This window comes from Pongo pygmaeus, chromosome X, assembly GCF_028885625.2.
Source record: "Pongo pygmaeus isolate AG05252 chromosome X, NHGRI_mPonPyg2-v2.0_pri, whole genome shotgun sequence".
NCBI lineage: Eukaryota > Metazoa > Chordata > Mammalia > Primates > Hominidae > Pongo > Pongo pygmaeus.
The window spans coordinates 69,237,227-69,254,240 of NC_072396.2; the positions used below are offsets into that span (position 1 = coordinate 69,237,227).

Genomic DNA, 17,014 nt, shown 5'->3' on the forward strand with positions numbered 1-17,014 from the left:
AAGTGACTCTCATACATCAGCCTCCCAAGTAGCTGGGATTACAGGTGCCCACCACCACACTAAGCTAATTTTTGTATTTTTAGCAGAGATAGGTTTTGCCATGTTGGCCAGGCTGGTCTCAAACTCCTGACCTCAAGTGATCCATCCACCTTGGCCTGGGATTACAGGTGCTGTGTAGAAGCTTTTATGTGAACATCATTCACATTTCTCTATGGTGGATACCTAGAACTAGGACTTCTGGATTATATAGTAAGGGGATATTTAACTTTATAAGGAACTGCCAAACTTTTTTCCAGAGTGTCTGAACCATTTTACATTCCCATCAGCAAAGTGTGAGTGATTCAGTTGTTCCACATCCTTGCCAGCATTTGGTGTTATCACTGATTTTTAAAGGCCATTGTGACAGGTGTGTAATGATATCTCATTGTAATTTTGACTTGCATTTGCTAAATGGCTAATAATGTTTAACATCTATCATATGTTTATTTGTCATTCTTATATCTTGTGTTGTGAAATGTCAGTTCAATTTTTTTGCCTATTTTTAATTGGGTTGTTTTTATTTTGTTAAAATTTAAGAGTTCTTTATGTATTTTGGATACAAGAGTGAAACCTTGACTACTATGGTCTGTCCAGCGCTCTCTGAGGAAATTATATTTAGGCTGATTCTTGAATGTACCATAGAAATCAGCCATATTAAGAAAGTTACAGGACAGCTTCAACTGCAAGTGTAAATACCTTGAGACAGGAATGATCTCAGTGTATTTAAGGAATAATAAGAAGACAGTGTGGCTGTAGCATGCTGAGAATGATGAAGAATAATAAGAAATGAGTTTGTAGATATAAAGAAGGATAAGTAAGATCATGTAGAGTCTTGCAAGCCATGGTAGGGGATTTTTATTTAGTTTTACTCACAGTGAGGAGCTGTTGCAGAGATGTGGCATGGTTTACTTTGTACTTTAAAAGGTTACATTTGTTGTTATGTGAAGCATATGTTATGAGAGGAACAAGATAGGTGGCTATTGTAGTTTTTCAGGTGACAGAAGATAATGGCACAGACTATGGTGTTAGCTGTGGAGATGGGTAGAAGTGGATAATATGAGATATACTTTTCAGGTAGATCCCTCAGAATTTTGATGATAGATATGAGATGTGAGGGAGTGATAATAGTCAAAGACAACTCTTGAGTTTTTGGTTTACATAAGTGGTTGCACTATCTATTGAGATAAGGAAGACTGAAGAGGAGAAGGTTTGAGGGAAAAGTCAAATATTTATTTTTAATATGTTGAGTCTGAGATAAAAATTAGACAAATGGAGGTGCCAAGAAGGTAGTTGAATAAGTCTTGAACTCGATGGAGAGGTTGGAGAGAAGTTCATGTAAACAGAACAACATGACAAAAGATACAGAGCTGTGAAAGTATGAGGTATGCCCAGAGGTGAGCAAGTAGTTAGGTTTGACCAGTATATATTTTGCAGAACTAGAAAGAGTAAGAGATATGGCTGAAAAGGCAGGCCAGGGCTGAGTTAGAGAGGGCTTAGCTGATGGGGAAATTTTTGAAATTTATTATTTGAATATTAGGGAGCCATTACAGGCCTTTGATAAAAGGTATGACATGAACAAAGAAAGATTTTGGAAAGACTAATATGGCATAGCCAAAACAATGTTAAAAAAGAAGAACAAAGTTGGAGAACTCATACTTACTGGTTTCTAAACTTACTACAAAGCATAGAATTCAAGATTGTGTGGCATTGGCATAAGGATAGACAGATAGATCAATAGAATAGAATTGAAGATCCAGAAATAAACCCTCTCATTTTTGGTCAATTGATTTTCAACAAAAGTGCCAAGACCTTTCAATGGAAAAAAATAGTCTTTTCAATAAATTGTGCTGAGGCAATTGGATATCCACATACAAAACTATGAAATTGGACCTCTAACTCACAACATACAGAAAAATCAACACAAAATGGATCAAAGACCTAAATATAAAAGCTAAAGCTATAAAACTTTTAGAAGAAAACAAAGGAGCAAACCTTCATAACCTTGGATTAGGCAATAATTTCTTATATACAACACTAAAAGCACAAGTGAACAAATAAATTGAAATACCTTAAAATTTAAAATATGCTTTAAAGGACACCATAAAAAAGTGAAAACACAATCCACAGGATGTGAAACAATTTGACAATCATATATCTGATAAGGGACTTGTATCCAGAATTCATAAGGAACTATTGCTTGATGTCATTGTTATTTGACAATGCTATTATCAAAAAACCCATAACCCAATTTAAAATGGGCAAAGGATTTGAATAAACATTGCTCCCAAGAAGATGTTAAAATGGATATTAAGCACAAGAGAAGATGCTCAACATGGTTAGCCATCAGATAAATGGAAATCAAAACTGTAGTGAGATAACACTTTTCACATGCTAGGATAACTAAAATAAAAGATTTTTAAAAGCAGACAATAACTAATTTTCATGCAGATGTTGAGGAATTGGAACCCTAATATGTTGCTGGTGAGAATGCAAAATGGTGCAGGTGCTTTGGAAAGCAGTTTGGCAATTCTTTAAGTGGTTAAAACATAGCATTACCATATAACTCAGGAATAAATGAAAACATATATCCACATAAAAACTTATACACAAATGCTGATAGCAGCACTATTCATAATAACTAAAAAGTGGAAATGACCCAAATGTTCATCAACTGAAGAATGAATGAATAAAATGTGGTGTATCTATTCAATGGAATATTATTTGTCAATAAACACAATTAAGTATTGATATGTGCTACAAAGTGGGTGGACAATGAAAACATATTAAATAAAAAAAATTCAGTCACAAAATAAAATGTATGATATAATTCAATATCTATGGAATGCCCCTAATGGACAAGTCTATAGAGACAGAAAGTAGAATATTGATTACCTTGGGTGGGGTGGGGCAGGGGTGGATGGGTGGATTAGGGGATGTGGAGAGTACAGGAGTTTTTTGGTGGTAATGAAATGTAAAATGAATCGTGGTGGTTACAAAGTTCTGGTAATATACTAAAAACATTGAATTGAACATTTTAAAAGGGTGAATTGTATGGCACACAAATTACATCTCAATAAAGTTGTTAGAAAAGATTAATGTAGAATTATTTGGAAGATGAATTGGAGAGGGCAAGGCGGGAGGCAGAGAAACATGTTAGGAAGCTTTGTAATGGTTGAGTTAAGAAAACAAGGGTCTAAACTAGGGCAAGAGTAAATGATAATTGAAAGAAGAGGATGGTTCTAAAATATAGTGTAGAGGTAGAATCAATAAGACCTGCCATTTGGTTAGATGTTGAATTACGAAAGTGAAGAAATAAAGATTAAAGTTTTGAGTCTGAGTAAGTAAAAGAGTGATAATGTTATTTCTAGATAGATACTGAGAGCACAGATTGGGAAACATGGTGGTTTTTCAAAGGAGGGAGGTGAGTTCATACAATCTGTTTTCCTGGTGCTGTCAGGACAATCTTTAAAAGACATTCAGCATCTAATTGAATATTCGGAGTTGGAGCTTAGTAACAAGGGGAGTCTGGCTGGAACTAAGTATTTAAGAGTCATCGATGCACAGATCATAGTTGACGTCAGAAAGGTGACTAAAGGTTCCAAGGAGAGAGTATGGAAAAAGAGAAGAGAACTGAGACAGAACTTTGTGCAAACAACTGTATTTAAGATATAGCAGCTGGAAAAAATAAACCAAAGCAGAGCACCCCACCCCACCCCCTCCCTGCAAAGAAAAAGATGATATTAAAAGCAGAGAAAAAAAGTAGCAAGGCTGCCTTACTAGAGGATTGGACCTGGGCCTTTGAGGCTAGGGAAAGTAGAAAAGAAAGGTTGAGGGTGTCCCAGGAGGGAGAAGAGCAAGGTCACAAAAATAAAATGATGGAGTAATGATGAAGAACGATCTTAAAGAAGATGGGATTCACCCACCACTGCCTCTTGGGGAGACCTGGGAGTTGAGAGAAATTTCTGACCCGGTGCAACTGGAGGTTCCTTGTTACACTTCTAGGTGAGGTGCTCACTTATCAGTGGAACATCCCAGAGAGATCTGGCCCTGGGCCCAATGACTCTGCTTGTGTTTCCTGGATCTATTATTCTGCAGTGGATCCCATCAAGGTAAATGCAAGATTAGCTACCTGGAGGTGGGTCAAACTCCCTGGCAAAAAGAAGCTATTAACCAGGTGTAGTAAGAAGCTTACTCCTGAGATTCTAGAGCCTAGAATTTGAGGAACATTCCTCAAAAGCTGGACTTATTTTAATAGACAGGAGGAGGGATGAAGGGAATGGGTAGCACCAGATATTTGTCATGAAGATTTTCTTCCTTATCTTTTCATTTTGGATCCTATAAAGCAACGTGTTCTCATTACAAAAAAAACAAACACACAAACAAACAAAAAACACAAAAGAAACCTGGGATTGGTTGTACAGAGATTAAGGTTCTAGTCCCAAATTTGGTTATAGCATGCTTTTAGAGTGACCTTAAATAAGTCATTCTGCCTCTGTTTTCTCATCTGGAAAATGGATTTATCGATCTAGCCATCCATCTACAGCCAGCCATTAGTAATCATTTATTGAGTGCCTACCACATTTTAGGCATTTTACTTGGTGCTTTGGATGATATAAATTTAAGATACATTTCACACCTTCAAAGAATATGGTCTAGTTGAGCAAGAGGGAACCTGGAGAAGGCATCACAATGGGAGGTGCATGTACTCTCGGCCTTAAAATCTGAGTCACATTATGCCATCAGATAAGGGATATGATGGTGGGGAGGGTACTGCAGGCAGAGGAAACAGCACAAAAAAGACACTACGTTGTAAAAATGCTTTGTAGGCTAAGAGGTCAATAAATAGTTTAGCCTAGATAAAGCATAGGTCAGATAGTGCATCTTAACTAAGTCCCAAGATAATTGTTAGAATGAATTCAAATAACATAGTGGGGTACTTATAAATGTAAGATATGAGGAAATGCGGAGAGGCACAGTGGGCTTGTATGAGAAGCTGGCTCCCTGCGGAGTACTGCTACCCAGAAACAACTCCATCTCTTTCTCTCTCTCCCACTTCCTCCCTTCCTCAGGACATGTATAGTGGCCTGGTGGGGCCCTTGGTTATCTGCCAAAAGGGCATCCTGGAGCCCCATGGAGGACGGAGTGACATGGACCGGGAATTTGCATTGTTGTTTTTGATTTTTGATGAAAATAAGTCTTGGTATTTGGAGGAAAATGTGGCAACCCATGGGTCCCAGGATCCAGGCAGTATTAACCTACAGGATGAAACTTTCTTGGAGAGCAATAAAATGCATGGTCAGTAGTAAAAACCCTACTCTTGTTCCAAAGCAGTCCCTACTGGTTACATGGGGATATTTAATAGGCCTATTGCTACCTAACGGAACATAATCCCAGAGAGGACACAAACATCGGAAGGTGAAATGGGGATGAGTTACAAGAAGCATTTCCTATTATTGTACATTTACATATACAAAGGCAGATATGTGGTCCAGGTTAGATTGTGTGCCCAGAAAGCAGGAAGTTGACTCTGTAAAGTTGCCATGGTGATACCAGAAAATTTTAACATATTAGAGAAGGCAAAATGGACATGTATGACCTTCAATGTACTTGTCAAGCTGGCTGCTTAGTGCCCCTCTATTTTAAAACCCTGAATTTAGTCTCCCAATATCATCTTATTTATTTGCCACTCTAAATTTGGGATCTGTTATCTCAATGGATTCCAATACAGCCAGATGAAAGCTTGTATCTTAGTCTCTTTTTAAAAGAGTTTCAATTTATAGATGGAAGAATTGAAGAGAGCCTCAGTGAGAAGCATACTGGATTTATGTCAGATACAAGGAAGAACTTTTTGGTACTTGAATGGATTTTGGAGAGAAATTGTGTATCAAAGCCTTCCTTTGTTTGAGAGATCTGTGTAGCTTTTCAAAAACAAGAGAAAGAGGGAAGAGCATAAGTGCAATATAATGAAGTGATCTCTCACTATTCCTTCTAGCCCAAGATTTCTTTGATCTGAGAATGAGGAGTATCTTTGATAGTGATTCTAATGGAACTAAAAAGTCATGTATTATTATCCCACAGATTTTAGCTATTTCTCCTTGATGGAGTGATGAATGATTCACATTAGAACAGATGATTCACAGACTTCACAAGGCAGACATTTTAGCACCTGTCAAATCAGAGAAATGGCCCAGGACAAAAAGGGAAAGAGGACACAGTTAGGTCCTGTTAATGCAGGGGTTTGGCTAATGCTTACTTTCTTCTGTTTGCTTATATGTCTATCCACACTCTTCAGGTATAAATCTACCTACCTACCATCTAGCAGGTATTTGTTAAGCAGTTTCTGAGTGCTAGCCCTGGAGATATTTGCATCTGAGGGGTAAATAAATAACATCCCTCTCTTCCTTTTCAGGTTCCTGAACCAACTGAGAAAGAGAGATGCTTAAGATCAAATGTGAATCTTATTACTAAGAAGGCTAATTGAAAAATTGGTTTCAGTTCTACAACTAAATGGGCTTACTAACACTTCTCTGGCAACAGATAGACATTTCCACCTTGTCATTGACATAGACGGGCAGCAATACTCTCCTCTTTGGCAGAGGGAGAATCATACCCCATAGTGAAATAATGAATCGGCTATTGCCCATTTCTGTGGCCTGATTGATGAGGGAGACAAAAGATCAATAAGAGGCTGAGTTGATCATGTTTAGTTTCCTCTCTGAAATCCACAATTTGGTAGAGGTAGACATAGAGACAGATTATAAATGATTGCTTCCTCTCTTGGGTAATAAAGTGGAAATTATCTTCCCTCTGTAAGAACATGAGAAGTGGGGGAAAATTGTCCAAGGAAAAGTCCTGGAAGTGTGAATTATTATAACAATGAGTAGTTTGATGTCCTTGGAGCATAGGATGTGGCCTGGGAAGAGACCCATGCATTAATATCATTATTAATTCTATGCATTAATATCATTATTAATTCTATGCATTAATGTTATTAATCCCATGAATGTGGCAGGTCTTTTTTTTAACATTTATTGTAGGCTCAGCTGTCTACTGGGTGTTCTGAAAAAATACAAGGAGGCTATAGTAATGCAGTGTATACATACATTCTTTCCTGCATATTAGGAACCTATAGTCTAATTGGGGATGTAAGCTTTCACGCATGAAAAGACAGGTAAATGTAGAAGACAATTTCTTATGAGTTTCAATGAGTCATGCAGACAATACTGGAGGAGATCACAGGTAGAAGGGGCTGCAGGGAATGAGAGGTATGGAGAGGAACTAGGAGATCAGGAAAGTCTTTCTGGGTGAGTGAAGATTTGACTGGGCTTTAAAAAATGGGTAAAAGAAGGCAGGATTTCTAGTAGGGAATCTTAGAAACACAAGGACACAAAGAACATGCATGGACCATTTGAGGGATGGTGAAGAAATCACCCCAACTGGAATAAATGTGTTGGGTAGTGGGAGATGAGTCTAGGAAGGTGGTTTGGAGTTATATTTTGAAGGATCTTGTTGGGTGAAGTAAGGATCCATGGACTTGCTCTTTGGAGCAGGAGAGAGTAATTAAAATATTTTAAGCAGCAGAATGATGTCATCAGATTCAGTCACTTAGAGAGATAATTCTGATAATATCAATGTAAGAAGATACCTTGAAGAGGGACAGATGGAAAAAAGATGAGACAAATTAGAAGCCCATTGCTATCTTCAGTAAAAAAGATTAGGCCTAAGATAGTGGCAATGGGAAGTCCAAAGGAGAGATGTAAGAAGCTTTTTCTTTTCTTTTCTTTTTTTTGACAGCAATCAATGGGAAACTCTATGCCAACCTTAGGGGTCTTACCATGTACCAAGGAGAACGAGTGGCCTGGTACATGCTGGCCATGGGCCAAGATGTGGATCTACACACCATCCACTTTCATGCAGAGAGCTTCCTCTATCGGGTGAGCTGGAAAGTGGGCTGAGTCCCTCAAGGATGATTAGAACAGTGGTTTAACAGCAATTGAGAAAAAAGGTAATAGTGTGGAACAGGTAACAATTAGTTAAAAGAGCAGAGGTCTAGTACATGGAGCACTGAGCTGGAAATTCTAGTCTGGCTGTATATCCTAGAATCAATTGCTTCCCGCTAGGCCCTAGCTTTCCCTTCTGATGTGGAAGAGAAAAATGGCCCATTTATCAGTAAGGAGACTGAAGGAATCAATATCAATTCTCAGTCAAGGACTTGAGACTCAATGAGCAGTGATTTTTAAGAACAAGGAATTTCAGAGTGGCATCTCAGAATTGCTGGAAGTCCTTAATCTATTGTAAGAAGAGCTTCAACTTAGGGGGTACATGGAACAATATGTGGATTTTGAAAACAGTTTAGTCTTAGGTAAAGGAGGAAGAGTTGGGGGCATTGATACAGACGTCGAGATTTAGAAGTGCTGAAAAAGACAATGGCAAAGATAACTTTATTTGAATCAATTTCTAAAGGAAATATATGCCTCATTCATAGGGGTCAAAGCTTAAGCCAAATTCCCCATATTTTAGCCTGCTGAAAATTATAAAGATACTTGTTTTGAACCCTCTAAAGTAACCTAGAAATTCTTTTACTTTGGGACACTTTAAGAGGAGAAAGTCACTTCTGTTGATTTAGTTTCGGTGGGTGGGTTCATTGGAGATATGAATAAAGTGGACTTTTCTCTTTTTTTTTGAGATGGAGTCTCACTCTGTCATCTAGGCTGGAGTGCAGTGGTGTGATCTCAGCTCACTGCAAGCTACGCCTCCTGGGTTCACACCATTCTCCTGCCTCAGCCTCCCAAGTAGCTGGGACTACAAGAGCCTGCCACCATACCTGGCAATTTTTTGTTTGTTTGTTTTTTGTCTTTTTTTTTTTTTTTTTTTAGTAGAGACGGGGTTTCACCATGTTAGCCAGGATGGTCTTGATAAAGTGGACTTTTAAAGCCACTCACTTGTCTAGGAACCTTGGAGTCTCAGATCCCTAATGTGGACATCACAATTTTTTAGTTCCTGAAAGCTCTAAGATGATTTTTATACCCTTCACTTCCTCTCCCTCATTCCCAATCTCTCTTGCAGAATGGTGAGAGCTACCGGGCAGATGTGGTGGATCTGTTCCCAGGGACTTTTGAGGTTGTGGAGATGGTGGCCAGCAACCCTGGGACATGGCTGATGCACTGCCATGTGACTGACCATGTCCATGCTGGCATGGAGACCCTCTTCACTGTTTTTTCTCGAACAGGTAAGTCCTAACTTCCCCAAAACGACCATCTTCTAACACTTTATCTAGCCTATAGGAACCAGGTAATACCAAAAAGCCTCTTTATTGTCTCCTTCTGATCCCACAATAAGCAGGTCTTAAGACAGAGCATAGCCTCCCTCTAGGTATTGGCCCAACCAGTATTTCTAATCCTCCATTGCACCTGTCCCTCCATTACCCCAACTGATATTTCTAATCCCCTGACACCTGTCCCTCTCCGAATTACTTCAAAACCTGTTGAGTTCACATGAGTTGACCCAGCCTGAAACGGGTTTGGCTCTATGCATTGAAGCCTAGTGCAGGCCTGCTTCTTTTGAAATAAATTTAACTTATATACAAATGTATTACTTGACTTCATTAGAGTAACTGATTATTTCAAGGAATATTGCTAATTAGTCTTTTTAAAAAGAGAATAAAAATAATTCTAATAGTCACCCATTAAATTGATTTGTTCTATGGGGTTGTGAAAGGCAATTCTTTCCTTTTTTCTTTTTTTTTTTTTTTTCCTTAGAGTCAGGGTCTTGATCTGTCACCCAGGCTGGAGTGCCCTGGTGCAATCATGGCTCATTGGAGCCTCAGACTCTTAGACTCAAGCAATCCTCCCACATCAGCCTCCCAAGTAGCTGGGACTGCAGGAATGTGCCACCACATGAGGCTAATTTTTATACTTTTTGTAGAGAAGGGGGTCTACCTATGTTGCACAGGTGGGTTCTAAACTCTTGGCTTCCTTCTGCAGCAGCAATCCTCCAACCTTCATCTCCCAAAATGCTGGGATTGCAGGCATAAGGCACTGAACTTGGCCTAGCTTTTATTTTTTAGGCAGGGTTTTGCCTAGGCTGGTTTCAAATTTCTGGGCTCAAACCATCCTTCCACATCAGCCTTCCAAGTCACTGGTATTACAAGAATGAGCCACCACATCTAGCAAGACAGTTTTTTTGGTTTTTGAATATCTTCATCTAAGGCTAGAAAGAGATATTGACCTTCAATTACAACTTATCTGAGTTACTACCAAGGGTGGAAAAAACTTTTTCTTTATATTTTATATGGAGAGGGAGCAGCTGGGACAATTTCTTTACCAGCCACTCTTTGTTCTTCACCAAAAAATGTAGATGGGTGGGCTTTGTTGGCTTTTGTGTCTTTGGGTAATTAAAGGGTCAAATGTCTTACTTCTTAAGGTTCTTGACCTGAGTCCAGTCCCCAACACTACTTGCCTTCCAAGAAGCCCTGTAGAGCCTTTTCAGACCCATACAAATCAAGGCTGTTTTTTTTTCTATGCTTTTGAAGAATATATAGCCACCATTTAAACAAAAATGGTATTCTGGGGTTGTCAGTCATTGGCATTCTATCAACAGGAATAGTGAAGGGGAAAATATCTTTGAATATTCAAACAGACTTAGCAAATGTGGGTAGAGAATACTACTCTTCTGTTTACCCTCAGGGAGGGAGATGAATGATTGTACATTATGACTTCCTGTATAATTTAAAAGATTTATTCTCTATCAACTAATACTGCTAGAATGCAGCTTCCACTTAATTACTCAGGAGCTATTCCCTAGCACCCAGATTTACAGAAACTTCTTTGTTGTGTTGTAAGTACATAGAACAAAAGTCAAGTGATCAATTGATACATCATCAGGGTGATATAGATCCAAGACAACAGGTTTTCTCTATATGTAGTGATGGGTTATCCCAAATATGAACCATCCAATATATGAGACCATTTCAATATATATTGCCAGGGTACTTCCATGAGGAAGGATAGCTCATATCTCTCTGTGACAATGAGCCAGCCCATAAATCTTTTCTATTTGCCTTTTTGTTTTTTTATAACCTGCTATGGCCTAATTTCATATTGTTTCAACTCCATGTGTGTTAACAGGCCAACAGGAAGGACGAGTTGAAAAGACAGAGGGAAAAGACTAATTTTTGGAACAAGGTTTCTGATAAGGTAGCAGAGAATGAGAATCTGAGCTAACAGGAAAGATTAGTGCAAGAGTGGAGGAAAGTCATCTTTCTACTGTAAGAAGAAAGAAGACAGAAAATATAAGGATCAATGTGTAGGTTTGACCAGGGGGTTTGACAGACTGACAGAGAATTTCAGCCTATGGTCTTTCTCTTCTCTCTGTTGGAGCAAATAGAGTCATCTGCTGAGAATGAAAGGCAGGTGATAGGGTACAGGGCTTGAGAAAAGTGGACAAAAGTTTGAAATAGCCACTCTCGGGATGGGAAATTGATAATTATCACCAGCCAGCATTGAGGGCTTAGTTGAAATTGGACACAAAGAATATTAATCTTTACAATTGTGTGATTTTCTCTAACAGCATTAAGCATACCAGACAAAATACAGGGAAATTACAGTTACTGGAGTTTTGGTAGATTATTGCAACACTCTTGGTAGATTAGTAGTTGAAGTGATAGACCTTGGAGTCTCACTTGGTCAGGAATGGAAGAAAAGACAGGAAGAAGCTACTAGGTTGAGGAAAAAAACTGAAGGTTTTGAAAGCTAGAGGTCTCATGGCACGGGAGGATAACAGGTTTTTGAAATAAAGTGTATTAGAGCACTGAAAGGATGGGAGGTTTTTGTTAGATTTTAGATTTCTGAGATGTAACAATTCTTGATAACAAGGTTAATGTGACCATGGGAGTGGTTGATAGAATTGGAGTAGACATCAAAGTTATTGGAGTTAAAAGGGCCAGAAACTGTGAGGCTTGCGTATTTGATGGGTCAGCACCCATGGTTGGAATTGAGGGAGAGGAAGACTGAGCCAGGTACGAAAGACTTCCATAAATGAAGAGAACTGCTAGCTAACAATAACAAGAAATGATTGTAGTTCTAGCCAAATAATATGAGCCTCAAAAGAGATGTATTTTTACAAAAAGAGGAGGAACAATGATCTCAAAGAAGTATTGAGAGGATGTGAATGAAGTATGGTCCTCAGAGAAGAATTCAGCTTTATTAAATCAAGGAGAGGAAGAAGTGTTCTGAGAAGATGTTGAATGTATAGAGAAGTATGTTTCACAAGGAGCAGGGATTTCTTGAAGGAAGTGTGGCAGATGGTTGGAAATAGAGGAATAATGGGGATAGAGGAAGTGCCAAGAAATATGTAGATAATAGCAGAGGGGTGATTTACATTTTGGACTCCAAGCCTGTTCTCTTGCCCATATTTTATGTCACTGTTCAAAATCAAATCAACATACCAATATTGACTTTGACTATAAAGTAGTGAATTCTACCTTTATTTTGCTTACTTTATCACAGAGAAATTTCTGCAACCAATGTTGACCTTTTATAGTGGGCCTATGGATTGGTAGGAAGAACAACAAGGCTAACCTCTTGTCTTTTTTCCCCCCAACCAGAACACTTAAGCACTCTCACTATCATCACCAAAGAGACTGAAAAAGGTACGTTAAATGATGCACAGACTGGGTAGTTATACGTAGTGTATCTCTGTGTGAGGTTAGGTGAGGTACCTTTAGGGGATGGGACTTATGTGACTGAGAGTTAGAATACATCAGCAGAAAGTATCTTGAGACTTCTCCAAGACTTCAGAAGGCAAAGAACCAAGGTTTAGCTTCCCTCAGCAGGTTTATTCTCTCTGGCTTCTACCCCAAACCTCCTGAGTTAGGGAAAACAGCCTCTTCCCCATTTAAAGTCTGCTGTCTTAGCCTCTCATCTAATGTGTGTGTGTGGGGGGGGAAATTCTAGATACTAGTCAAAAACCAAATACTGCATGTTCTCACTTCTAAGTGGGAGTTAAGCTATGAGTATTCAAAGGTATACAGAATGGCATAATGGACATTGGAGACTCAGAACAAGGAGAATAGAAGGGCAGTGAGGAATAAAAAAACTGCCTATTAAGTACAATGTACACTACTTGGGTGATGGGCGCCCTAAAATCCCAGACTTTACCTCTGTACAATTCATCCATGTAACCAAAAACCACTTGCACTCCTGAAGCTGTTGAAATATATGTATATATATATTAAATCTAGGTCCTGCTGTGTTGGACGTGGAAAAGTTATAGTACAAATATGAATTCTCCCTAGGGACAGTGTGAGACTAGTTCAAACACCATATGTTCTTCAACAGCTATTTTTATTCTTGCCTCTTTCCCTTTCATCTATGGAATACCAAGGAGTTAAACCTTTGGAACCAGCCATTTCTGACCTTGAATACTGTAGAGATTATTTTTCTGTGCAGCCCAGGTCCAAATAGTGTTGTTATTCTCCACCTCATTTGTCTCTGGACTAGAAAAGATCCAGAAAATTATGAGAGCTAAAAGGAACATTAGAGATAATTAGTAGTTTAGTCCAAGGTTTTACAACTGTTTGGAGAAGTCTTAATGATCTGCCTAAGTATCTCATGAACTGTTAACCAGGGGACCAGGATATGTCCTGGATGGGAAGGGGAAAGGTAAGTTGTGATTGTGTGGGTGGGCTTTCAGGCCATGTCTCTTTCAACCTGAGCAACTAAATTATTTTATATATATTATATATATATTTATTTATATATATATTAAATATTTAAATATTTTATGTATTATATATTATATATATTTATTTTTATATATTTTAAATATTTAAATATTTTATATATTAAATATTATATATATTTGTGTTCACACATACTTTGTGTGTATATTTGTATATATACATACATGTTTTGTGTACATATATACATTCCTCATAAGCTCTCATTTGTTAAAAAGTTTCCACAATGGGGAAAAAAGCCTTTGAAACTGTTGTTCTAATAAAACTCAATAATTTTCTACATGAGAAGCTGAGAAATTGAAAGTGATTTGTTCAACGTCACAAAAGGAGTATGTGGTAGAATGTAAACTCAGAACCAGAAAGTTTTGAGCTTCTATTTGAACTCATTATATTCTGTCTTCTCTCAGTTGTGTTAGAACATTAATTCAACCAGTTATACAATCATCAAACAAGTGTCAGGTACCAGGGATATCAAAATAAGTAAGACATAGTCGCTATTTTTCAGCATATAAAAATGGAATGAGGCACAGAAATAATAATGCTGGATGCTGTGTGCTGTACAAAAAGGGCAAACAATAATAACAGTGAACATTTATTGGGTACTTCCTGTCTGCTAGATGCTATACTAGATATTTTATAAGTATTAATTCACTTAAATTTTACAATATGCCTCTGTGTTAGGTATGGTTGTTATTCTGATTTTATAAAAGAGGGAACTGAGGTTTAGATGGGAAGTGAGGGATTAGGTCATTTGGCCCAAGGTCACACAATAAGTAAATTATGGGGGTACAAGGTACAGGCACTTGGAAAACATAGAGGAAAGAACAATTAATTATCTAAAGAAATCAAAGAAAACTTTGCAGAGACATGTAACATTTAAGGTAGGGATAGAAAGATAAGGAGTAAAGTGTGTTCAGACAAAGGGATTAGCATGAGCAAAGTCTTAGAAGCCTGAAAAGGGATCACTTTTTATGAAGAGGAAAGAATGAGTTACTATGGCTGAAAAGTAGTAGATAGGACTAGAAGGATAAATTAGAGCCTGATAGTGACAGTTGGAATGTCTGGTTTAAAAGTCTGAGCTTTTCTCTGTAGTCTAATTGGGAATCATCAAAAGTGTGTATGCCAAGAACTAACAATCAGATATTTCACTTGGAAAGGTCTATGTGACATCAGTGTTAACATTACCCAAAGAGGTAAGACTGGACAGCCTAGTAGCAGGTTCTTGTCATGGTTTAATTGTCAAAATTGCTATTGATAAGCTGGATGATTGAGTCAAATTTCTTTCTGAAGTTTCCCTTATTGCCTCCAATTCTACCCTCTGAAATCATACAGAACAAGTCAAATTCATCCTTTTTTATATCACAGTCCTTTAGATATTTGAGAAAATGTACCAAGGGCCTTCCCAATCTGAGTCTTAGCTCTTTCCATGAGTGGACTGGGGCCTCAGTGATTCTCAAGGACCCTTATAGCTGTTACATCATGTTTCCTTGATTCTCTAACCTCTAAATCTGTCTTCATCAGCTGGTTTTGTGAAGGATAAGGACGGGTCTCCTGTCCTATTTGGATTGACTTGTTTTTTTCAGGTGATGACTATAGATAGTTACCTTTTAGAGTACTCCCCATCCCAGGATGCCCTTTTTTTTTTTTTTCTCCATTTCAGCAGTGCCCACCAGAGACATTGAAGAAGGCAATGTGAAGATGTTGGGCATGCAGATCCCCATAAAGAATGTTGAGATGCTGGCCTCTGTTTTGGTTGCCATTAGTGTCACCCTTCTGCTCGTTGTTCTGGCTCTTGGTGGAGTGGTTTGGTACCAACATCGACAGAGAAAGCTACGACGCAATAGGAGGTCCATCCTGGATGACAGCTTCAAGCTTCTGTCTTTCAAACAGTAGCATCTGGAGCCTGGAGATATCCTCAGGAAGCACATCTGTAATGCACTCCCAGCAGGCCATGGACTAGTCACTAACCCCACACTCAAAGGGGCATGGGTGGTGGAGAAGCAGAAGGGGGAATCCAGCTTATCTGGATATTTCTTTCTTTATTTATTTTACATGGAAATAATATGATTTCACTTTTTCTTTAGTTTCTTTGCTCTATGTGGGCACCTGGCGCTAAGGGAGTACCTTATTATCCTACATCACAAATTTCAACAGCTACATTATATTGCCTTCTGACACTTGGAAGGTCTTGAAATTTCTAGAAATGTATCCTCACAAAGTAGAGACCAAGAGAAAGACTCATTGATTGGGTTTCTACTTCTTTCAAGGACTCAGGAAATTTCACTTTGAACTGAGGCCAAGTGAGCTGTTAAGATAACCCATATTTAAACTAAAGGCTAAGAATATAGGCTTGATGGGAAATTGAAGGTAGGCTGAGGATTGGGAATCCAAATTGAATTTTGATTCTCCTTGGCAGTGAACTACTTTGGAGAAGTGGTGAATTGGTTGTTGTTGCCATGAGCATGTACAACCTCTGGAGCCAGAAGCTCCTCAGGAAAGCCAGTTCTCCAAGTTCCTAAACAGTGGCACTGAAAGGAATGTTGAGTTACCTCTTCATGTTTTAGACAGCAAACCCTATCCATTAAAGTACTTGTTAGAACACTGAAAGACTGAATTTGGTGATTTTTGACGGTCTCTGTGGCTTCTGTCACTGTGATTGAAACAGAAAACACTTAGGGGGTGAGTGAGTATAGTATGTATTTGTCTAGCCTTTGTAGAACCTACAAGTTTTTTTTTAGAGACGAGGAAGCTGTTCCAGAGGAAGCATCAAAGAGTGCTGGGTACCACCCTAGAAAAGGAGCTGTCGCATAAATGACAAAAATGTTCTGAGTGCCAAGAAAATTTGCCAGAGGGAAATAGAAGTCTGAGACGAGACTCAAACCTGTCCAGTGGGCCAGGGGAAGTAGGACCATATCTTATGGGGCCTTTTTGACATTGGTGCTGTGAAAGGTCTAGTTGCAACTTTGGGGGCTTCCTTATAGGAGGGAGTCATTCTTTCTGGTATTTTACAGCAATATTCCTTTGTTACATGCAAATTTGAACCTCCATAAAATATTGGTTAGAGAGCACAGATAAGTGATAAATTTTACACTGGGTAAGATGGCCCACCCCACTGCAGTATCCATAATATTGTACCACATGGCAAGTGGAGAACAGAAGAGGTATCAAGGAGAGAAAAGATGATAACTATGTACTGTTTTACACTTTAAAAAGCATTTTAATTCTTGATTGCATTTG

At 38.4% G+C, this 17,014-nt stretch overlaps 1 protein-coding gene across 4 annotated transcripts in view; it reads left to right on the forward strand.

Moving 5' to 3' along the window:
* HEPH (hephaestin) overlaps positions 1-16,384 on the forward strand; it is a 105,342-nt gene extending 88,958 nt beyond the window's left edge. The window contains exons 16-21 of one of the 4 annotated variants that reach the window (XM_054472995.1): positions 4,042-4,148; positions 5,109-5,334; positions 7,834-7,973; positions 9,106-9,268; positions 12,644-12,688; positions 15,438-16,384. In XM_054472995.1, coding sequence (XP_054328970.1) covers positions 4,042-4,148; positions 5,109-5,334; positions 7,834-7,973; positions 9,106-9,268; positions 12,644-12,688; positions 15,438-15,670 — 914 coding nt within the window. In that variant the 3' untranslated portion in view covers positions 15,671-16,384. The remainder of the gene's footprint in view (positions 1-4,041; positions 4,149-5,108; positions 5,335-7,833; positions 7,974-9,105; positions 9,269-12,643; positions 12,689-15,437) is intronic. The other 3 variants (XM_054472996.1, XM_054472997.1, XM_054472999.1) reach the window with 3 other exon arrangements.
* Positions 16,385-17,014: the final 630 nt, after the last annotated feature.